The 22710-nt window shown below is 48.6% G+C and overlaps 1 protein-coding gene across 5 annotated transcripts in view; it reads left to right on the plus strand.

The window, feature by feature from the left end:
- The window catches only part of DNM2 (dynamin 2), an 80487-nt gene that overhangs the window by 52932 nt on the left and 4845 nt on the right, over positions 1 to 22710 (plus strand). For 2 of the 5 annotated variants that reach the window (XM_066593596.1, XM_066593597.1), the window contains 5 exons: positions 330 to 441; positions 1098 to 1262; positions 1477 to 1712; positions 3599 to 3847; positions 5394 to 9586. In XM_066593596.1, coding sequence (XP_066449693.1) covers positions 330 to 441; positions 1098 to 1262; positions 1477 to 1712; positions 3599 to 3847; positions 5394 to 5463 — 832 coding nt within the window. In that variant the 3' untranslated portion in view covers positions 5464 to 9586. Of the gene's footprint in view, positions 1 to 329; positions 442 to 1097; positions 1263 to 1476; positions 1713 to 3598; positions 3848 to 5393; positions 9587 to 22710 lie in introns of those variants that run through there. The other 3 variants (XM_066593600.1, XM_066593601.1, XM_066593598.1) reach the window with 3 other exon arrangements.

The following is a 22710-nucleotide window of genomic DNA, read 5'->3' on the forward strand; positions in this document are numbered from 1 at the left end:
TAGCTGCTAGAATCACATCTACACTGTTCAGTACTGCTGTAGAATATACTCCATGCTGCTGATTCTTATGGTGGTGTGTTGGAGAAGAAGAGCTCCTGCTCTCCCATGTGGGCAGCGTATGGTGAGACGACATAGCAGCCAGTTTACACCTCCCAGCTCAGAGAAGACTTAGAATCCACTTGCAAAGAAGAAACCGGTGATAAATTCCACGATACAAGTCATATAGCTACAAAGTGTTATTGCTCTTGTGCACACGGTGGCTTATTCTGAAAGGTCATCTGAAAGTACAAGTACGCTTTAATGAATTTTTTCCTCTGTTGTCATCCCAGGAACGTCTATAAGGACTTGCGTCAGATAGAACTTGCCTGTGACTCCCAGGAGGATGTGGACAGCTGGAAAGCCTCTTTCCTCCGAGCTGGGGTCTACCCTGAAAAAGACCAGGTTAGCTAGTAATTAGTGTACAGCGGTCATGGCCGGTCTGGGTTCTTCCCTCGTGGAAGCATAAAAACACATGCTGCAGAATATTTTTTCAAGATGTGTACTGCACCCCCCCCCCCCCCTCCTTTCTGTCCAACCCTTTACCACCTCCAAAATAAAGCCTTATTTATAACCCCAAGACAGTCCTGTGAAACACTTGATCTAGATACTTGGATTGAAAGCAAATAGTAGAGCTCAGTCAAATGTCCCCCCCACGCAGTCCTTGTACAGTAGGACCACACTGCAGATTTTTCTTCTACTGTAGTGCCAATGTCAAACAGTAGCGCAGAACAGCTATAACTTCTCCGCAGACTGGTCTGCACCATAGTAGCTCCGTACTTTACCCCAAGTGGGCATATAGTGATATATAGTAGGAGTAGTAATGGATGCCTTCTGTCGACATGTGACATACAGTGAGAGTAGTATGGGCGCCCCCTTTTGTGTCCGGGTGGGAGGAATGGACTCTTTCTACCCCCCCCCCCCCCCCCCCCTTGTGGTAGTGTGTGAGTACGGGTGCTCCCCCCCCCCTCTTGAGCTCGGTTGGGAGGAGTACAGGTGGCCCTTCCCCCTTGTGGTCAGGTGGGAGGAGTACGTCTACTAGTTTTCATTCTGATCTTCAGACGGAGAATGAAGAGGATGTCCAGGAAAACACCTTCTCCATGGACCCACAGCTGGAAAGACAAGTAGAGACCATCCGAAACCTGGTGGACTCCTATATGGCAATTATCAACAAGTCCATCCGTGACCTCATGCCAAAGACCATAATGCACCTCATGATCAATAACGTGAGTATGACAGCCGGTGCGGATGTCGAGGAGACGCTGCTATGTAGATGTTCTTTGGGTCCACAGCTCTTTCCATGCAATCAGAAGCTGATGCTGTGCTGCATGTCTCTGGCACATGGGTTTGTTAGAGACTGGGCCGGGCCCGGGGTCAGTGACCCAGGATTTAGTCATTTTCCCTTTTTGCAATTTTTTTTTTTTTTTTCATCCTTTGCAGGCAAAAGATTTCATTCACTCGGAGCTGCTGGCATTCCTCTACTCCTCCACTGACCAGAACAGCCTTATGGAGGAGTCTGCGGACCAGGCTCAGCGACGAGACGAAATGCTCAGGATGTACCATGCACTGAAGGAGGCGCTGCATATCATTGGTGACATTACCACTAGCACCATCACCACCCCTGTCCCTCCCCCGGTGGACGACACCTGGCTGCAGAACTCCACCAGTGGCCACAGGTCCGTTCTGTAGGATGGTAATCCCAGCTATGGGGTTATGGAACTCGACAGATTTTTAACCCCTTAACGACACAGGACATAAGGTTACGTCCTGTGCGTTTGGGGTGTGTAAAAATGAAGTTTAAAAAAGTTTTACAAATTAATAAAATAAAAAGGTAATAAGTTAAAAAAAACAACTTTTGCCATATTTATCTAAATAATAAAACACATATGTACTCCAGAATGGTATCGTCAGAAACTACGGGACGTCCCGCGCAAAATAAGACGTCGCACAACTGTCAGTGAAAAAATAGTTATAGCTGTCATATGATGGCAGCAGAAAATACGTTTTACAATAATTTTACTAATAAGTTATTTAGTTTTTTAGTTTTTTAATAGTAAGTACAGCAAAAAAGAAAACCATTCCATGGGTCAGTACGATTACTACCCTACCATATTTATATAGTTATCTGCTCATTTTTTTTGCCGTGTATACGCTGTAGAAACAAGACGCACCCAAAAATGGTGGCATTTCATTATTTTATTTATTTTTTTATTTCACTCCACTAAGATATTTAAAACGTTTTTCAGTACATTATGCAGCACCATTGAAAGATACTACTCATCCCGCAAAAAACAAGCCCTCAGACAGCAGCGGTAGATAAATAAGTTGTGGGTTTTTTAGTTTGTTTTTGTTTATAAAAAATTGAAATTAGGGGGAAAAAACGGGACGGTCCTTAAGGAGTTAAAGGGGCATTTCAGTGTCCGCAAGTAAAGATAATTCGTTTTTCCGTTTTCTCATATACTTTTTGCATCAAGATCTCTGCTTACTGCCATTTTTTTACATTCAGTGGTCATGTGATGGAGGCACAGGTACAAGTATCAGAGCTGTGCCCCCATATGTCCATCACATGACCAGGAGTAAACAATGAAGGTTGCAGATGAGTGAGATTAAACGAGGATCTTGGAAATTATGAAAACAGGACTTATAATGAAGGTTGCCATTGAGTGACCACAGCAGAGATCTTGAAAACAAGGCATTTCTGCAGAAATTATATTACACAATGAGTAACCTATATCAGCTGAATATACTTAATGTATCGCTTCTCCACGGGTTTCCTATATCTCTGCTTGCTGTCATACAATAGAAACCTTCCTTTTTTTTGCCCTGGTCATGTGATTACACAGGTGCAATGACTGTGTAATTAAACCCTTGGAAGTAAGCATTGAAGGTTCCCATTAAATGACAGTAAGTAGAGCTTTTGAAATCGGTGAGGAATTGATACTTAAATAGTACACAGCCTGCAGTACCAATTCAGGCCACTACACAATGTACAGAGCTGTCTGCTTCCTGCAGCAAAGCAGCTAGAAATGGGACAACCCCTTTAACAGATCTTGCTGTCATGTGACGCAGTTAAGATCACATGGCAAGATTTGACAGCATCATTTTGCACTAAAAGTTGGGTAGTTTTGCAAACTTGCTTTTCCTGTAGGACATCATAAAAAGGTTTTCCAAGTTAATAAAAAAAAAACTTGAGAGGGCAGGAAATGGTTAAAAAAGGCTTCCTCGCCTCTCTGATGCCCCCATCGGTTCATCGCTAGTCTTTGTTTACTTCGGCACTGCTGAGCCCACTGGTTGGTTGCCGCAGTCACATATGTATACGGACTCGTCACCGCTGCAGCTACGTAACAAACACCAGCGGTGAGGTTGGGAGCGGCGCTGCTGCACCCATGGGGCATCAGAGCGGTGAGCATAACTTAGTTTTTGTTTTTTTAACTATTTCTTGCCTTCTGCCAAATTTTTCATCAACTTGGAGAACCCGTTTTAGTTTCGGTAACTCTGACTCAGTGCCAGAATCTTACGGTTTACTTCTTGCTTTTGTCTTCTTTTTTTTTCTACTCTCCAGCCCAACTGTACAGAGAAGACCGGTTTCCACCATCATGCCTCCCAGCCGCCCACCTGCAGTGAGGGGCCCGACTCCGGGGCCACCACTCATCCCCGTGCCTGTAGGAGGCGTTACGTATCCACCTATCCCATCCCGCCCAGGTCCTGTGGCTGCTTACCCTGCTGCTAACAATGACCCATTCTCTGCACCTCCACAGATCCCAAACCGGCCGGCTCGTATACCCCCGGGTGTACCCCCCGGTGTGCCCAGGTAAGAGAAACCCCTCAATTTTGCACACTGTGTAATCCACAACCCTCTAGACCATGTGAAGCTTAAGTAGTGAACTCACTGAAGTGTCTCTGTAGATGAATGATCTGTACATCAGTACTTCACAAAACTGCCGCTTACATCACCATGGCTCTCGGGGTTCAGTGTGAGCAGCCATGTCTGTAACCGCTGCCATTTGTATTCTTTTCATTGGGTTTAGGGGTTCATGTTGTATATGCTAAAAGATTCCGAGATAATGGAGTAGTCAGCACTATGGCTACATCACCGACTCTACACAATAGTACAGGGGGCAACTGGAGTCATTTCTAGTGTAAGATGTAAAGGGCCTATAACGCCAAAAACACCACCTATCTATAGGATATGTGATAGAGATGATGGCTGGAGGTCCGACCGCTGGGACCCCAGTGATCCTGAGAATAGCTGTCGCTCCAGTGAAAGATGTAGTGGTGTGCATACATGACAACTGCTCCATTCACTTCTATAGGACTGAGTGATATACCTGATTCTTGGGATCATTGGTGGTCCCAGTAGTTGGATCTCCAGCAATCATACATTTATCACCTATCCTCTAGATAACTCCTTTTAACGGCCATTTCCACCATTTTATTGGTTATCTATAGATAGATGTACATACATGTATAAAGGGTCAGGCATTAATTTGAAGGAATGCTGCCATCCAATAGGTGGCGCTGCAGAGGTATTATTCCATCTGCCTTATTTGCTTATTACCCAGAGGAGCATGGATGGCCTTAGAAGTCTCCTCACTCACCACCTTGGTGCTCTCCCTAAGGAGAGATGTTACCCCTCCCGACCCATGTCATAGGCATCTCATTAGCGAAGCCAGGATCCTACTGCCCACTGATAAGGAGCAAAACCCTGAAACAGCTGTCTGTGTATGGATCCTGGCTTGGTTTTTAATTCCCAGTTCTACAGACCTGTATAAAGGGTCAAGCATTAATTTGAATAGATGCTGCCATCCAATAGGTGGCGCTGCAGAGGTGTTCCTTCTCCCTTATTTGTAGATTCCATCACTCCTCTTGCATTGCTTGGGTTACAGCCTTTATTATACTCCAGAGCTGCATCTACAATTCTGTAGGTTCCTATTGGAAACTGTCAGCAAGCTTGTTGCCAGATGCTCCCCTTACGGTTCAGCTGAGCACTTGTAATGCAGGAAGACAACTATTTTTGTACTACAACAGATCACTATACAGAAAAGGACACCTCCCTGAATCCCTAGAGCAAGGAATGCTGTTCTGCTTGCTGTCAGTGAATGAGTATACCTCTTGGTCTGTCCATATGCACTATTTAATGCAGCAATTGCTTCATTGGCTTCCAATGATTATTCATGTACAGAGACCATATGTGACCCGGATCTAATCCATCTGACTCCAATCTCTACCTATTGAGTGTAACGGTGACCCTGCAGCTGGAAGCAGTGACTCCCGCACCGAAACAATCTTTCTTTCTTTCTCTATCACTTCCCTTAAACCTTATTTTTTTGCCACTTTTTTTTTCTTCCTTTTTGCAGCCGGAGACCTCCCGCCGCCCCAAATCGGCCCACCATAATCCGACCTGCAGAGCCCTCCTTACTAGACTAAGAATCGGGAGGGAGAGATTAGAGCAAAGTGTTTATGGCAATCCTTGTTTGGGAGAGGGGATTTATGCGCAGGGTGTTGGTCTCCCGTTATCACAGACGCCGTGCCGCCCGGGTGCCTAATCTGTCCTCGATCTTGTCACCACCACCGCCAACCAGTTTGCTAGGAATAGACTCTATACACCTCCACGCGATCCAGTGTAGACGGACGAACATGTCGTAAATGCTTTGTGTGCAATTAGATTCCGACTGGAAGCGGCTGACCGGCATCCGTCACGCCTGGCATTTCCTTTCAAACCAATGATCTGCCACCTATGGCTCTTCAGCCGTTGGAGGAAACGGACAGGGCATGCTGGCAGTTGGCTTCCCTAGCGGCTTGAGGGCCACAGGTGGCAGCCCGCTACTTTTTAAAAGGTTTCAATGAGAAGCAAAGTCTATTTCTATGTCTATCAGATGTCAAGTAAGTGAAATACAGGGTTTAGTTCCGTGTCGAGTGGAAAAAGTGTGACCTTTAATGGGAAAAACATTGCTTAAGATCCTCGCTATGTAATATATATATATGACCTCCGGTAAGTCCTGAGTATACAACCTACCCCTTCTGAGTATTTAAGCAGGTTCAGCCTATTCCAAGCATGAGCTATACTGTTTTATCTCATTACATGATTGATTGTACAGGTTTTGGATCCCCCACTCAAAAAAACAAAAACTTTGCATTGATTTTCATATATATTTAACAATCTTTATAAAAGTGCTCTGAAGAATTTTTCCTCTTTCCTACAGATTGTAGAGTGTAAGTTCTCCATAAATCAGTGCCTTGTATGCTTTACGGGTGAGAGGGGTAGAGGAGCAGGAAAGGCGGGCATGCTCAGGGCTGGGAAGACTTTACAAACTGCTTGGAGCTGGGGCAGGATGCACTTCTGCAAACTAAAGCAGGAGCAGATTTCGGGAATCTGTTATAGATTGGGGTCGGAGTTGTTCAATGAGCAACTTCCTCCAATAGTAAATGCCCAAAAAATCCCTTTTTTTAAAGGGACCAAATCCCATAGTAACCGCCATATTGATGTCCTATCCACAGAATAGGTCATCAATAATTGATTGGCAGCCAATCAGCTGATTCTTCAAGCTGCTGTCAGTACAGCCGAGCCGGACTGATCTGTGTCAGTACTTGGTTAGAAGTGTAATAGAAAGGCTTTGTTCCCATTGAAATCAATGAAAGTGATGCCTCCTATTATACTTCAGGCTCCTCACTGCAGTCAGAGCCGAAAGTGCACTAGGAGGCAGCCGCTTCCATTGTATTCAATGGGAGTATAGCCTTTTATTATACCTCCACCGATGAAGACGTCCAGCCCTGCTACTGACAGCGGGGTGGAGGATCAGCTGATCAGTGGGGATCCTGAGTGGCAGGCCCTTGATCGACTATTAATGACTGACCTATCCTAAGGATAGGCCATCAATAGTAAATGCCTGGAATACCCCTAAAATCGCAGAGATGGGGAGGTTGGAATTCCATGTCGCTGCTCTAAATTTTTCTTGTCTGATCCAAGCTAATACTGATATACAAAGCGAGCCAATTGGCTCATCTAAATAGAAGTTCTTGCTGTAGTTAAGCAGCGCCTAGTAGACCCTCTTGCTATCTCCAAGCGATCAAAAAGCTAAAAATCTAACCTGATCTGATCCTGTACCAGGCCTTCCCCTCCAGGGGGACATCAAGTATGTGCAAACCTAGTTCCTATAGGGATGGATGCACCATAGTACTTGTGTGCCATCCCAGCTGCCCTGCACCTCGGCTTAAAGGATGTCTGTCTCCTAAAACTCACATCATGCATTGACTATAAGAGGCTTTCACAGGGGGCGGATTTGTTGCCAATTTTCCAGCATGGAGAAAACCAAAGCACAACCTGTCAGAGGATGTTAACGCGGGCGCACAGCAGTCCTCACCCCTTCAATCGAAAGAATAAATGTGCTGTACATCCACGTCAAAATCTGCCAGGTGGGAACGTGTCCTAAAGGTCCTTTTATACGGTACGACTGTTAAGCGCTTAAAGGGAACCTGTCATCACCTTTTGAGCCCCTTAAACTACACTAGGGGTTCAAAGGGAACGGGAAGTCCAGGGAGCCGTTTCATACTCACCGGGTGCCTCGGTCCTGCGCGGTGTCCCCAGAGCTGTCACATGCACAAGGTGGGACTCTTTCCAGCTCATGCAGTGCACACGCTCTCCTAGAGATGAATGGGAGAGCACATGCACAGAGACACAGCCCTGGAACGGGGCCCTTGGAGTATGAAATGCCACTCCCTGTTCCATCACCTTTAAGCCCCATATCCTATTTTATGGGGTTCAAAGGTGATGACAGGTTCCCCTTTAAATGCCCGACCGGCTTTCCAAAGATAATGGTGCTTGTGCTTTCACACAAATGATAATCGCTCACTGAATGGAGGCGGAGTGCGCTGGAGAGCTCTACTGGCCACCCGCCTCGATTCAGAGTAAACAGGCAGTCCTTCATAGATGAATGACTACCTGTTCACACAGGCCGATGTCAGCAGGTTATGTCCGCCTAAAGTGAGCGACAAATTATAAGCGGCTTGGCTATGTCTACCTGAACAATAATCGCTCCGTGTATACAAGATGGGGAATTGACCGACCAGTGTAACCATACTGCGTGACTTCACTGCCCCGTATTCGCCACTTCTGCGCTGTATGTGCGGTGTGCTAATGGTTTCAAACGGTCCAATGGGTAGTTTTCTCCCCTTTCATCTCCACAAACCACGGCCACTAATTAATGATTAATCTCTCTAGATGGTGCACCCCCCACATATTGTGCTTGCACCACCCTTCTGGATTCGGGGCATGCTCAGTGACATGCCTTGCTGTGACTATCGGGCGTGCTGCACCTTCCCATAAAGCTGTGTGTGCTGGTTCCAGAAGCCCGGTGCTTGCAACGCACGGCGTTTACAGACATCCGTCATTGGCAGAGGAGCGTGGTTGGTGCAGAGAGTCTGAACTATGCCAGCGCGAAGACCACCCATCAAACCGTTTGAAACTAGTTGGCATGCCGTGTAAAACCGGTGATTACATGGCAGTGGGGTTGCTGTGACGAGGAGACGGTGTATGCTTACATGTCTGCCAATCCCCATCTTGTTTTACGGTTGGTCTGTGATGTGAATTTTCGGTGATGCTTCCTTTACGGCACCCTGGTTCTTACAGTCTACTACCTCGGATAGCATTGACTGGTTTGTACATATGCAGCTGCTTATCGGAGGTATTTGGTGCCTTTTTTATGACCTATCCTGTTTAATTAGCCCAACCAGACCCTTTCTCTCTCGGCATTTAGATCCTGGAGCTGGTAGACTGGTGCTCCGAGTCCTATTTCCCCCCCCCCCTTTATCCAGGAACAGATCACTAATGTCCCCCATTGTGATATTACTATGTGTGCATTTAAAGGAAAGTTTTTGGTAATCATATATCACCCCGTATTCCTACAAGCCTCTCCCCTGCGTCTATAAAGAGCTTTGTGCTATCTGCAGTCCCTGTTACAGTATAGTTTCTACATTACAACAGCTAATGGCTCCACAACTCCTCATAGTCCACACCATAAAATGTCAGGCTCCACCCACCATGTAGTCACACTCTGGTGGTCTAAGCTCCTCCCACTAACCTCAATAAGCCTCAATATTCATTTTAATAGCAGTTAAGCCTAGCGCGGTCCTTACACTTTCCAATTGCTGCATAATTTTAATTATTTCCCTAAAGTGTGATCTCCTGCATCCCAAATACAAGCAGTTTGTGGGGTTATACACCGGCGCTTCATCCAATTATTGTGGAGCTGTCGGCTGAACTGGAGTCGGGGTTTGGGTGATGACGTGTAGGTGGTGGGGATGTCCAGACGATCTGCTGGAGTGGCCATACTGAGCGCCGCCGCAGTCACGTCTGGTCTCTTCAGAGGAGGATCTGATCATGCCCGCCTTTCACCGGTCGCAGTAACGGAGGAAGCGTTGTGCACTCTGTGGCCGTTCTTTTTATAGTTGTAAAGGAGCAACTGGTTTGTTACCACCGAGAAAAACTGTGTAAAATTTCCCTCCCCAATTCTGTACCTTATTAATAAACTAAAATAAAGGGACGTTTCTCCTCCTGGTGGTCGGTGATTTCACTTCTGGGTGTTTGTCTCCTTACTGTGGGTGCATCTATTCTCATGTGTTTTGTGTGGCCATTTACTGTATTATGTACCAAAATCGCTCCATATAACCTCCTCCTTTATCTCCTCCTATTACTCCATATGTCCTCCCCCTATATCTCATCCTGTTACTCCATATGTCCCCCCCTATATCTCCTATTGCTCATTACACCATATAAACGCTCATATATCTCCTTTATTGCTCCATATAATCTTTCCTATATCCTTCCTATTACTCCATATAACCTCCTCCTTTTAGTCCATATGTCCTCCCCCCTATATCTCCTCCTATTAGTCCACATGTCCTCCCCCCTATATCTCCTCCTATTAGTCCACATGTCCTCCCCCTATATCTCCTCCTATTGGTCCATATGTCCACCCCCCTATATCTCCTCCTATTGGTCCATATGTCCACCCCCCTATATCTCCTCCTATTGGTCCATATGTCCTCCCCCCTATATCTCCTCCTATTAGTCCATATATCCTCCCCCTATATCTCCTCCTATTGGTCCATATATCCTCCCCCTATATCTCCTCCTATTGGTCCATATGTCCTCCCCCCCTATATCTCCTCCTATTGGTCCATATGTCCTCCCCCCCTATATCTCCTCCTATTGGTCCATATGTCCACCCCCCTATATCTCCTCCTATTGGTCCATATGTCGTCCCCCCTATATCTCCTCCTATTAATCCATGTGTCCTCCCCCTATATCTCCTATTAATCCATGTGTCCTCCCCCTATATCTCCTCCTATTAGTCCATATGTCCTCCCCCTATATCTCCTCCTATTAGTCCATATGTCCTCCCCCTATATCTCCTCCTATTAGTCCATATGTCCCCCCCCCCTATATCTCCTCCTATTAGTCCATATGTCCTCCCCCCACATCTTCCCCTATTAGTCCATATGTCCTCCCCCCACATCTCCCTCCTATTAGTCCATATGTCCCCCCCCCCATCTCCCTCCTATTAGTCCATATGTCCTTCCCCCCCCCCCACATCTCCCTCTTATTAGTCCATATGTCCTCCCCCCCCCACATCTCCCTCCTATTAGTCCATATGTCCTCCCCCCCCATCTCCCTCCTATTAGTCCATATGTCCTCCCCCCCCCCATCTCCCTCCTATTAGTCCATATGTCCTCCCCCCCCCATCTCCCTCCTATTAGTCCATATGTCCTCCCCCCCCCACATCTTCCTCCTATTAGTCCATATGTCCCCCCCCCCCACATCTTCCTCCTATTAGTCCATATGTCCCCCCCCCCACATCTTCCTCCTATTAGTCCATATGTCCCCCCCCACATCTTCCTCCTATTAGTCCATATGCCCCCCCCCCCACATCTCCCTCCTATTAGTCCATATGTCCTCCCCCCCCCCACATCTCCCTCCTATTAGTCCATATGTCCCCCCCCCACATCTCCCTCCTATTAGTCCATATGTCCTCCCCCACATCTCCCTCCCTCCTATTAGTCCACATGTCCTCCCCCCCATCTCCCTCCTATTAGTCCATATGTCCCCCCCCACATCTCCCTCCTATTAGTCCATATGTCCTCCCCCACATCTCCCTCCTATTAGTCCATATGTCCCCCCCCACATCTCCCTCCTATTAGTCCATATGTCCTCCCTCCCCCCACCTCCCTCCTATTAGTCCATATGTCCTCCCTCCCCCCACATCTCCCTCCTATTAGTCCATATGTCCTCCCCCCCCCCACATCTCCCTCCTATTAGTCCATATGTCCTTCCCCCCCCCCACATCTCCCTCCTATTAGTCCATATGTCCTTCCCCCCCCCCCACATCTCCCTCCTATTAGTCCATATGTCCTCCCCCCCACATCTCCCTCCTATTAGTCCATATGTCCTCCCCCACACATCTCCCTCCTATTAGTCCATATGTCCTCCCCCCCCCCACATCTCCCTCCTATTAGTCCATATGTCCTCCCCCCCCCACATCTCCCTCCTATTAGTCCATATGTCCTCCCCCCCCACATCTCCCTCCTATTAGTCCATATGTCCTCCCCCCCCCCCACATCTCCCTCCTATTAGTCCATATGTCCTCCCCCCCCCATCTCCCTCCTATTAGTCCATATGTCCTCCCCCCCCCCCCACATCTCCCTCCTATTAGTCCATATGTCCTTCCCCCCCACATCTCCCTCCTATTAGTCCATATGTCCTCCCCCCCCCCCACATCTCCCTCCTATTAGTCCATATGTCCTTCCCCCCCCCCCACATCTCCCTCCTATTAGTCCATATGTTCTCCCCCCCACATCTCCCTCCTATTAGTCCATATGTCCTTCCCCCCCCCCCACATCTCCCTCCTATTAGTCCATATGTCCCCCCCCCACATCTCCCTCCTATTAGTCCATATGTCTTCCCCCCCCACACATCTCCCTCCTATTAGTCCATATGTCCTCCCCCCCCACATCTCCCTCCTATTAGTCCATATGTCCTCCCCCCCCCCCACATCTCCTTCCTATTAGTCCATATGTCCTCCCCCCCCCACATCTCCCTCCTATTAGTCCATATGTCCTCCCCCCCCCACATCTCCCTCCTATTAGTCCATATGTCCTCCCTCCCCCCACATCTCCCTCCTATTAGTCCATATGTCCTCTCCCCCCCCCACATCTCCCTCCTATTAGTCCATATGTCCTCCCTCCCCCCACATCTCCCTCCTATTAGTCCATATGTCCTCCCCCCCCCCCACATCTCCCTCCTACTAGTCCATATGCCCCCCCCCACATCTCCCTCCTATTAGTCTATATGCCCCCCCCCACATCTCCCTCCTATTAGTCCATATGTCCTCCCCCCCATCTCCCTCCTATTAGTCCATATGTCCTTCCCCCCCCCCACATCTCCCTCTTATTAGTCCATGTGTCCTCCCTCTCCCCACATCTCCCTCCTATTAGTCCATATGTCCTTCCCCCCCCCACATCTCCCTCCTATTAGTCCATATGTCCCCCCCCCTCACATCTCCCTCCTATTAGTCCATATGTCCTCCCCCCCCCATCTCCCTCCTATTAGTCCATATGTCCTCCCTCCCCCCACATCTCCCTCCTATTAGTCCATATGTCCTCCCCCCCATCTCCCTCCTATTAGTCCATATGTCCTTCCCCCCCCCCACATCTCCCTCTTATTAGTCCATATGTCCTCCCTCTCCCCACATCTCCCTCCTATTAGTCCATATGTCCTTCCCCCCCCCCCACATCTCCCTCCTATTAGTCCATATGTCCCCCCCCCTCACATCTCCCTCCTATTAGTCCATATGTCCTCCCCCCCCCCCATCTCCCTCCTATTAGTCCATATGTCCTCCCCCCCCCCACATCTCCCTCCTATTAGTCCATATGTCCTCCTCCCCCCACATCTCCCTCCTATTAGTCCATATGTCCTCCCCCCCCCACATCTCCCTCCTATTAGTCCATATGTCCTTTCCCCCCCACATCTCCCTCCTATTAGTCCATATGTCCTTCCCCCCCCCCACATATCCCTCCTATTAGTCCATATGTCCTTCCCCCCCCCCTACATATCCCTCCTATTAGTCCATATGTCCTTTCCCCCCCACATCTCCCTCCTATTAGTCCATATGTCCTTCCCCCCCCCCCCACATATCCCTCCTATTAGTCCATATGTCCTTCCCCCCCCCACATATCCCTCCTATTAGTCCATATGTCCTCCCCCCACATCTCCCTCCTATTAGTCCATATGTCCTCCCCCCACATCTCCCTCCTATTAGTCCATATGTCCTCCCCCCCCCCCACATCTCCCTCCTATTAGTTCATATGTCCTCCCCCCCCCCCACATCTCCCTCCTATTAGTCCATATGTCTTCCCCCCCCCCACATATCCCTCCTATTAGTCCATATGTCCTCCCCCCACATCTCCCTCCTATTAGTCCATATGTCCTCCCCCCCCATCTCCCTCCTATTAGTCCATATGTCCTTCCCCCCCCCCACATCTCCCTCCTATTAGTCCATATGTCCTCCTCCCCCCACATCTCCCTCCTATTAGTCCATATGTCCTCCCCCCCATCTCCCTCCTATTAGTCCATATGTCCTTCCCCCCCCCCACATCTCCCTCCTATTAGTCCATATGTCCTCCTCCCCCCACATCTCCCTCCTATTAGTCCATATGTCCTCCTCCCCCCACATCTCCCTCCTATTAGTCCATATGTCCTCCCCCCCCCCACATCTCCCTCCTATTAGTCCATATGTCCTCCCCCCCCCACATCTCCCTCCTATTAGTCCATATGTCCTCCCCCCCACATCTCCCTCCTATTAGTCCATATGTCCTTCCCCCCCCACATCTCCCTCCTATTAGTCCATATGTCCTCCCCCCCCCCCACATCTCCCTCCTATTAGTCCATATGTCCTTCCCCCCCCCCACATCTCCCTCCTATTAGTCCATATGTCCTCCCCCCCCCCACATCTCCCTCCTATTAGTCCATATGTCCTCCCCCCCCCCACATCTCCCTCCTATTAGTCCATATGTCCTCCCCCCCCCCCCACATCTCCCTCCTATTAGTCCATATGTCCTCCCCCCCCCCATCTCCCTCCTATTAGTCCATATGTCTCCCCCCCCCCCACATATCCCTCCTATTAGTCCATATGTCTTCCCCCCCCCCACATATCCCTCCTATTAGTCCATATGTCCTCCCCCCACATCTCCCTCCTATTAGTCCATATGTCCTCCCCCCACATCTCCCTCCTATTAGTCCATATGTCCTCCCCCCCACATATCCCTCCTATTAGTCCATATGTCTTCCCCCCCCACATCTCCCTCCTATTAGTCCATATGTCCTTCCCCCCCCCACATCTCCCTCCTATTAGTCCATATGTCCTCCCCCCCACATCTCCCTCCTATTAGTCCATATGTCCTCCCCCCCCCACATCTCCCTCCTATTAGTCCATATGTCCTCCCCCCCACATCTCCCTCCTATTAGTCCATATGTCCTCCCCCCCACATCTCCCTCCTATTAGTCCATATGTCCTTCCCCCCCCACATCTCCCTCCTATTAGTCCATATGTCCTCCCCCCCCCCCACATCTCCCTCCTATTAGTCCATATGTCCTTCCCCCCCCCCACATCTCCCTCCTATTAGTCCATATGTCCTCCCCCCCCCCCACATCTCCCTCCTATTAGTCCATATGTCCTTCCCCCCCCCCACATCTCCCTCCTATTAGTCCATATGTCCTCCCCCCACACATCTCCCTCCTATTAGTCCATATGTCCTTCCCCCCCCCACATCTCCCTCCTATTAGTCCATATGTCCTCCCCCCCACATCTCCCTCCTATTAGTCCATATGTCCTTCCCCCCCCCCACATCTCCTTCCTATTAGTCCATATGTCCTCCCCCCCCCCACATCTCCCTCCTATTAGTCCATATGTCCTCCCCCCCCCACATCTCCCTCCTATTAGTCCATATGTCCTTCCCCCCCCCCCACATCTCCCTCCTATTAGTCCATATGTCCTCCTCCCCCCACATCTCCCTCCTATTAGTCCATAAGTCCTCCTCCCCCCACATCTCCCTCCTATTAGTCCATATGTCCTCCCCCCCCCCCCCACATCTCCCTCCTATTAGTCCATATGTCCTTTCCCCCCCCCACATCTCCCTCCTATTAGTCCATATGTCCTCCCCCCCCCCACATATCCCTCCTATTAGTCCATATGTCCTTCCCCCCCCCCACATATCCCTCCTATTAGTCCATATGTCCTTCCCCCCCCCCCCACATATCCCTCCTATTAGTCCATATGTCCTCCCCCCACATCTCCCTCCTATTAATCCATATGTCCCCCCCCCACATCTCCCTCCTATTAGTCCATATGTCCCCCCCCCACATCTCCCTCATATTAGTCCATATGTCCCCCCCCCCCCACATCTCCCTCATATTAGTCCATATGTCCCCCCCCCACATCTCCCTCATATTAGTCCATATGTCCCCCCCCCACATCTCCCTCATATTAGTCCATATGTCCCCCCCCCCACATCTCCCTCCTATTAGTCCATATGTCCTCCCCCCCCCCCACATCTCCCTCCTATTAGTCCATATGTCCTCCCCCCCCCCACATCTCCCTCCTATTAGTCCATATGTCTTCCCCACCCCCCACATCTCCCTCCTATTAGTCCATATGTCTTCCCCCCCCACATATCCCTCCTATTAGTCCATATGTCTTCCCCCCCCCCACATATCCCTCCTATTAGTCCATATGTCCTCCCCCCACATCTCCCTCCTATTAGTCCATATGTCCTCCCTCCCACATCTCCCTCCTATTAGTCCATATGTCCTCCCCCCCACATATCCCTCCTATTAGTCCATATGTCTTCCCCCCCCCCCCCCACATATCCCTCCTATTAGTCCATGTCTTCCCCCCCACATCTCCCTCCCACATCTCCTCCTATTCATTACACCATATAAAAGCTCATATTTCCTCTATTACTCTATATCTCCTCCTCTTATTCCATATAACCTCTGCCTATATTTCCTTTTATTACTCTATATAACCTCCCCTTATATCTCCTATTACTCCATATAACCTCACCCTATATATCCTCATATTACTCCGTATAGCGGTTACCATCAGAGGTGGCTATATGGAGTAATAAGAGATGTAGAGAGGGGTTATACAAAGTCGTCTCTCTTGTTGCTCTGTATAACTATATATGCAGCAGCCAGTGTGAACAAGCAGAGCTGCAGTGTAAAGTATGGGAAGGCAGATTTCAGACTGCCAATATAACTTGTAGTTAAGACGAAGTTGCCAATTCTCCCTGCGCCATAAGGGTGCTGAATTTTAAAATTTGTGTTCAGTGGTGATATTGCTGAGTGAGATTGTCGGTATCTAAATCAGTATTCACATAAGAACGGGCAACAGCAGTGATGAAGTAGATGATTTGGGGCCGCACTGACACCACTTAATCTACAGGCTCTTGTAAAGGTGGGAAAAACAGAGATTGGCTATGAAGTGTGCAGCCATTCCATTCACTTCAATGCCAGAGCTTTCCTAGTGTAAGCCCTTCAACAACCTCTGGTGCTGTCATTAAAGTGAATGGAGCAGCGGCGCTCCTGCAGGATCTCTGCCCTATTAACTCGGGGCCCGAGCAGACCCCTAGGAGGTGGTAGAGGTCCCAGCGATCAGAATCCCCTGATCATAAAGTTATTCCCTATCCTCACACCTACTTGCCCCCTCCCGCCGCACTTCATCAGCCTCTCCGGGTGGTTTCACATCTGTGCTGGGAAGTTCCATCGCAGAGCATTCTCAAAATACCAGGAAAAAAAGCGCCGCATGCGACGCTTTTTCTTCTGTCCAAAGCGTGGGCAGCGGAGTGGCCTGTGCAGTGCAGCTGTGAATCCACCCTCAGACAGTCAGAAGACTACTACCCATTGTTGAGGGGGCAAAACCCCGAAAACGGTTCTCTTTACATGGTTAACTTTTCCCAGTCATTGTTAAAAGGACTGTTAAAAGATCTTACATTGTCTTGCAAGAATACTGCCTTCCAGTAGGTGGTGCCCTAGACCTATTGTACCATCTTCCCATTTCCATATTTCCTGGAGGAGCATGCCTGGCCTTATAATTCTCATCACACCTACTAGGAATTCTCCCCGAGGAGAAACTTGACCTTTCCCATGACTTTTGTCTTAGGCTTTATTCCCACGAGCGCATATCGGCCGCCGTTTTTACATCCGGCCGCTATATGCTACGTTGGAAGAGGAAAATCTGGTGAACAGGCGCACAAATCAAACGTTTGTGCGCCCGTTCAGATGGCCTGGTGAGCCCAGCGCAAATGCGCCGAGCTCACCAGGCCATCGCCGATTTCGCCTCCCTCCCCATCGCAGGCTTACCTCTCGTCCCTTCCTGCTCGCTCTGTGCAATGGGAGGAGATGGGGGTGGGGCTAAGCACTGGTCCACCCCGCCTCCTCCATTTGATGGCTATGGATAAGGGGTGGAAAGAGGGTGGGCGCTTAGCTCTGCCTACATCCCGTCCCTTGTACATAGCCAGCAATGGGAGGAGGCGGAGCAGACCAGTGCTTAGCTCCGCCTCCTCCCTTTGCAGAGAACGAGCAGGGAGGAAAGAGAGGTGAGCCTGCAGTGGGGGAGAGAAGAACAGAGGGAGGCTGGGCGTTTTTACTTCTCACAAAAACGCCTATGTGATCTGATGCATTGGAATCCAATGCATCAGATCACAGCGCATATCTGCTCGTGGGAAAGAGCCCTTAGGCTTGGACTGGGGTTGGGAGGAGTATTCTCTGTTCCTGTAGTCCTTCTCCATGCTTAAGGTACCTCTGACACGAGACACCGATTACTCCTGCGCTTTCCACAAGAGCAATAGCTATTCTGTGAATGGAGGCAGAGCAGCTGGAGATTGTTCTTGTCCACCCGCCTGCTTTCACTTTCACCAGGCATTCGTTCCAACAGGGAGCGTCTCCTGTTTACACGGGCCAAAAGTCAGTTCTGTTAAAAACCCAGCGACCCGGACAAGTGCACGATTGTCCACGGCTGCTTGTGTACGGGACCGCTATCTCATGAATTTGCCGGGTTCATCGATAATTGCCCTGTGTATCTGTACCTTTACTCCTGTACAGTCGTGCTACCATGACCTTGGTTTCCACGGAGTGATGCCTACAGGTCCCTCTACACTGAGCCGTCCCAGGGCCTGCCGCCCAACGATCACTTCTATGCTTACACAGGAGCAGTAGCCATTCAAGTTGAATGGAGGCGGAGCCGGCTCCGACTGTTCCGCCCACCCACCTCCATTCACAATAAACCAGAGTTGCTCAAACATCGACTGACCACTACTTACATGAGCTGGTTGAACATCGAGTGACCACTACTTACATGAGCTGGTAGTCACTTGGTTTTTAGTTTTGGTGAAAAAATAAGTGACTCCAACAAGTGGGCGATTTCTCACTCGGTGCCCTGTTGGCGGCCATAGGACGATTATTGCCTGAATTCGCTGTTTCCAATGAGGTTTCAGGCGATAATTGCCCCGTGTAAAGCGCCATTTGAAAGGTTTTCTATTTTAACCTTGGTTCAATGCTCTGATCACCCTTTACACCATAACTCCTCCCCAAAAAATGGGTCCTTGCCAGTCCTAGGACCAGTCATTATCTAGCCATGTGCAGCAGCACTGGGTGCTCACAGGGTTTCCACTGCTGGTTAAAGTGACACTCCAGTTTTTGGACAGAATTTTACCCCGGGACCCCAGAAGGTAGTCATATTACCGACTGTTGCTCTTCTGTGCTGATCCTTGGTCGATCCCCTGGTTCTGTGTCCTGGTTGCATCAGTCATGGTCTATAGCTGAAATCTTCAGACTGCCTAACCCCCATAGTGCATTAGTAGGGTTAGACTACCAATGCACTGTAGCTCCTCTCTGATTGGCTAATGTTATTCATGTATTCTGTGCTTGCCAGTCAGAGAACTGCAAATTAAAACGCTAGAAAATGTCAGCCGCCATCTTGGAGGACCTAAAACTGGATCCCAAACCAGCGGAGTAGAGGGACACCGACAAAGAACAGCAGCAGCTACTCTACACAACAACCGCCTTGGGGCCAGGATAGAATTTTTTTGTTTTTCACAAAACTGGAGGGTTGTGTTAAATCCCAAGTGATCAGCTGTAACCCATGAGGGATCCTGGCAGCAAGTGTTCACTTTTCCTGCAGCGCCACCGCCGTAGACATGAAGTATTACACAGGTTGCGCTCTTCTGGATGAACGAGAAAAACTTTATAAAGTGGGTGTATAGTTTGTAAGCATGTACTAGATGAGTACACAAGGGTGCTCTTACACAAGTGTCGGGGTTTGTCACAGCTACTCTTGATTTACGTTGATAATTGCAGGGCTGAACTTGCAAGTGCAGTTGCAGCCCGGCAATTAGCCAAGATTAGTGGCTCTTCTGTAATGGCACCAAAACTATTCCCAATGACACGCCTCAGTCATCACAGCAGAAGCCCCTTAGCTCCTCAAACAGATCAATCAGCTTTTGTGCATTTGAGCATTTTCTAGTACAGGTCCACATGTACTTGTACTACCCCCTACCACTGCCTGTCATTAGGCATTTGGCTTCTGTAGTAACGGACATGGGAACACTGCTAGCTACTACATGCAACACAGGGATGAACATTCAAATGTTGCCTTGCAGATGACTGGAGTAGGGCTATGCAAGGCTGCATGGGAAGTGTGAGGAAGTCACGGCCAGTACAGTACAGGTAGAAGGGCTGCTTAGAAGACATCCCATCACATTGCAAACAGCAGGGCAGAAGGAAAACTTACATGGGAAGCTGAAGTGATAGAGCTCAAATTGGGTGCAAATGGCCACAAATCAGCAGCCAATGAAGACCTGGCTGTTTTTGAATTATAATTTTTTTTTAATTTCTATACGCTTGAACCCCTTAACGCTCCAGGATACAGAGTTGCGTCATGGAAGTGTGGGATTTTCATGGAATGGGATCGGGAGGGTCAATCCACATGTCTTTGACGGCTGACACCTGCCCGCAATCGGTGCTCACGCTGATCACGTCTGTTAACCCTTTAAATGCTGCCGTCAATCCATGGCTTGAGAGGCTGCCTGTCAGATCACGGTATAGTGCAACACTATTGTAATATATTGTACTGCAGGAGCAAAAGAAAAAAACTCCTTCCCCAAATTAATCGTTAAAAAAAAAAGCAACACATATATTTGGCATCGCTACATCTGTAAAAGTGTGAGCTATTACAGTAACGCATTATTTATCCTGCGTGGTGAGCATCGTCCGAAAAAAAAAAAATACACATCAGAATTGCGCAAAAACAAAGAATTTGTTATAAAACGTGAACACAAAGTGGTATGTACTGCAAATGGGACAAAAAGAAACTACAAGACATCCCGCAAAAATGAGCCCTCACACAACTAGGTCCATGGGAAAATTATGGCAGCAGGAATTTTTTTTTTCTAAAGTTGTATAGTGCTGCAGTGGGTACACCATAGAAACAAGACCCCCTTCCAAAGATGGCGGAATCAGGTTTCTTTTTTCCATTTCACGCCACTTTTCCACGTTTTGCAGTATATTACATAGTACCATTGAAAAATACAACTGGGCCCTCAAAAAACAGCAAGACTTCAGACAGCAGCGCCAATAGATTAAAAAAAAATCAGAACTCTTCGTTAAATGGGGAGGGGGGGGGGGCTGCGTCGGCGTCATTATCGGGTTCAACTTTTGGTGGCCTATGCTCGGGCTAGGCAGAGCTCCGTCCTGCGACTGTCCCTGATTGGATGTTTGCTGGTCCCATGTGCTCGTGAACAGAGCTCCTTTTTTTGGAGGAAGCAGACAGCGCTGTTTCCACTGCAATGACCGAGCTTAGTATTACAGGCAGAGTTTCAATTACACTGAATGGGAACTTTGCCTTTAAGACCAACTTTAACCACTTGCAGTGGGGACAGAGCTGTCTGCTTCCTACACAAGCACACAGACCTGAGAAACAACTGCTCAATGGGGGTCCTTGGTGGCCAAGCTCTGCCTGTCCTTAGGATGGGCCATCACTAATTTAAAGTTGGAAGCCCCCTTTGAAGTATCTCGGCACCTTCAGGTGACTTTTTAGAAGAACACTAGATGTGGCCACCGTATGACTTCTCACCAGTGTGCCAATCTGCAGGCTGTCCCTCTAAGGCCTATTCACACCTATGTTGGGGCATTCCATCACAATTCCACTAAAAGTTTCACTTTTTCCCAATTGCTTTCAATTTCAGTTTTCGGTTTGTTACTGTAACGAACAGAAAGGAAGGAAAGTGACGGCAATCTTTGTGTGAAACCCAACTGAAAGCAAGGGGGAAATATAATAGAACCGAAAGATGACATTGTGACGGAATACAATAACCCAGGTGTGAATGCAGGCTCTGCTTAGTGGTGAATGTAGACCAGCTACAATGATGTCTTCTATACACTTCACAAGAGGACAGCAGATTCTTCTCCTTTGCAGTGTAGCACACCCACATCAGCATGGAGGTTAGTGTACAGCAGTACTGAGCAGTGTTGCTGTGATTACAGGAGCTGTGACACAGTAAACTATGAGCTGCAGCAGCATGAGATCACACATTCTTCCCATTGTCCCTTTTGATGTCCGCTGTGACTGCCACCTTCCTTGCCAACAGATAGTGGGCAGCAAGTTAGAAGGAAGGGAGACCCTTAGTGGGCAGCAAGTTAGATGGATTGTTCAGCACAGCAACATCATTTTGAGCAAATAGTGATTTGCACTGTTGGCGATTATCACATGGGCTAGCTTACTAACACAAGTTGTCTCGAAGTATGGTGACCATTTAACTTATCAGTTGTGGGATCTTCTGTCACAACTTGGAAGTAAAGTTCTAGAAAACTACCAGTCAAGATGGACACAAGAAAAGTATTTTTTCTTCTTTCAAGCTTCTGAATATCCGTCCCAGGAAAGAGTTGTTATTTATTATAGTGACTCTTGTCCTGGGAACGGAGGGGGAGGGGCAGGGGGGTTAAATTATCTGGCATTAGTTTTCTGTCCTGCATATCTGACGGTTTGCTTGTCCAAGATGGTCACTGCAGTGTTCTGACTACCTGATGCAGCAACAGTCTGAGGTAGTTTGTGCCGCTCTGTGATAAGGCAGCTCAGTCCAACCAGCGAACATCCTACCAATGCACAGTGTAAATGACGTAGTCAGACCATTATTAGATGAATGAACATGGGGCCCGGAAGCAGCGGAGCTACGGCTCATTGGCGCAGAAGACCAGCAGCAGCTAATATAACACGCCCCTCTGGTTCCTGCACAGCATTTTGTTCTAGGAGTGGAAGGTCGCGTTATACAGAATAGGACAGAAATGTAGGTGCTGCTTGGAGACCCCCATAGTATACACAGTGTGAAAAACCAATGCCCCCCATAGAAGCTGTAGGAATTAAACTTTCTCTGTGATTGTAACGTTGTTATAAGAAAGTGATTACAATATCAGAGACAAAGGATCATTTACTCTAGTACCCCTGTTGTGCCGCCTCTAGCTTGGGTACAAGATGTGATACAGGCGGGCATGGAGGCTCTAGTACCCTGTTGTGCCGCCTCTAGCTTGGATAAAAGATGTGATACGGGCAGGCATGGAGGCTCTAGTAC

The sequence above is a fragment of the Eleutherodactylus coqui genome, chromosome 2 (assembly GCF_035609145.1).
Source record: "Eleutherodactylus coqui strain aEleCoq1 chromosome 2, aEleCoq1.hap1, whole genome shotgun sequence".
Classification (NCBI taxonomy): Eukaryota; Metazoa; Chordata; class Amphibia; order Anura; family Eleutherodactylidae; genus Eleutherodactylus; species Eleutherodactylus coqui.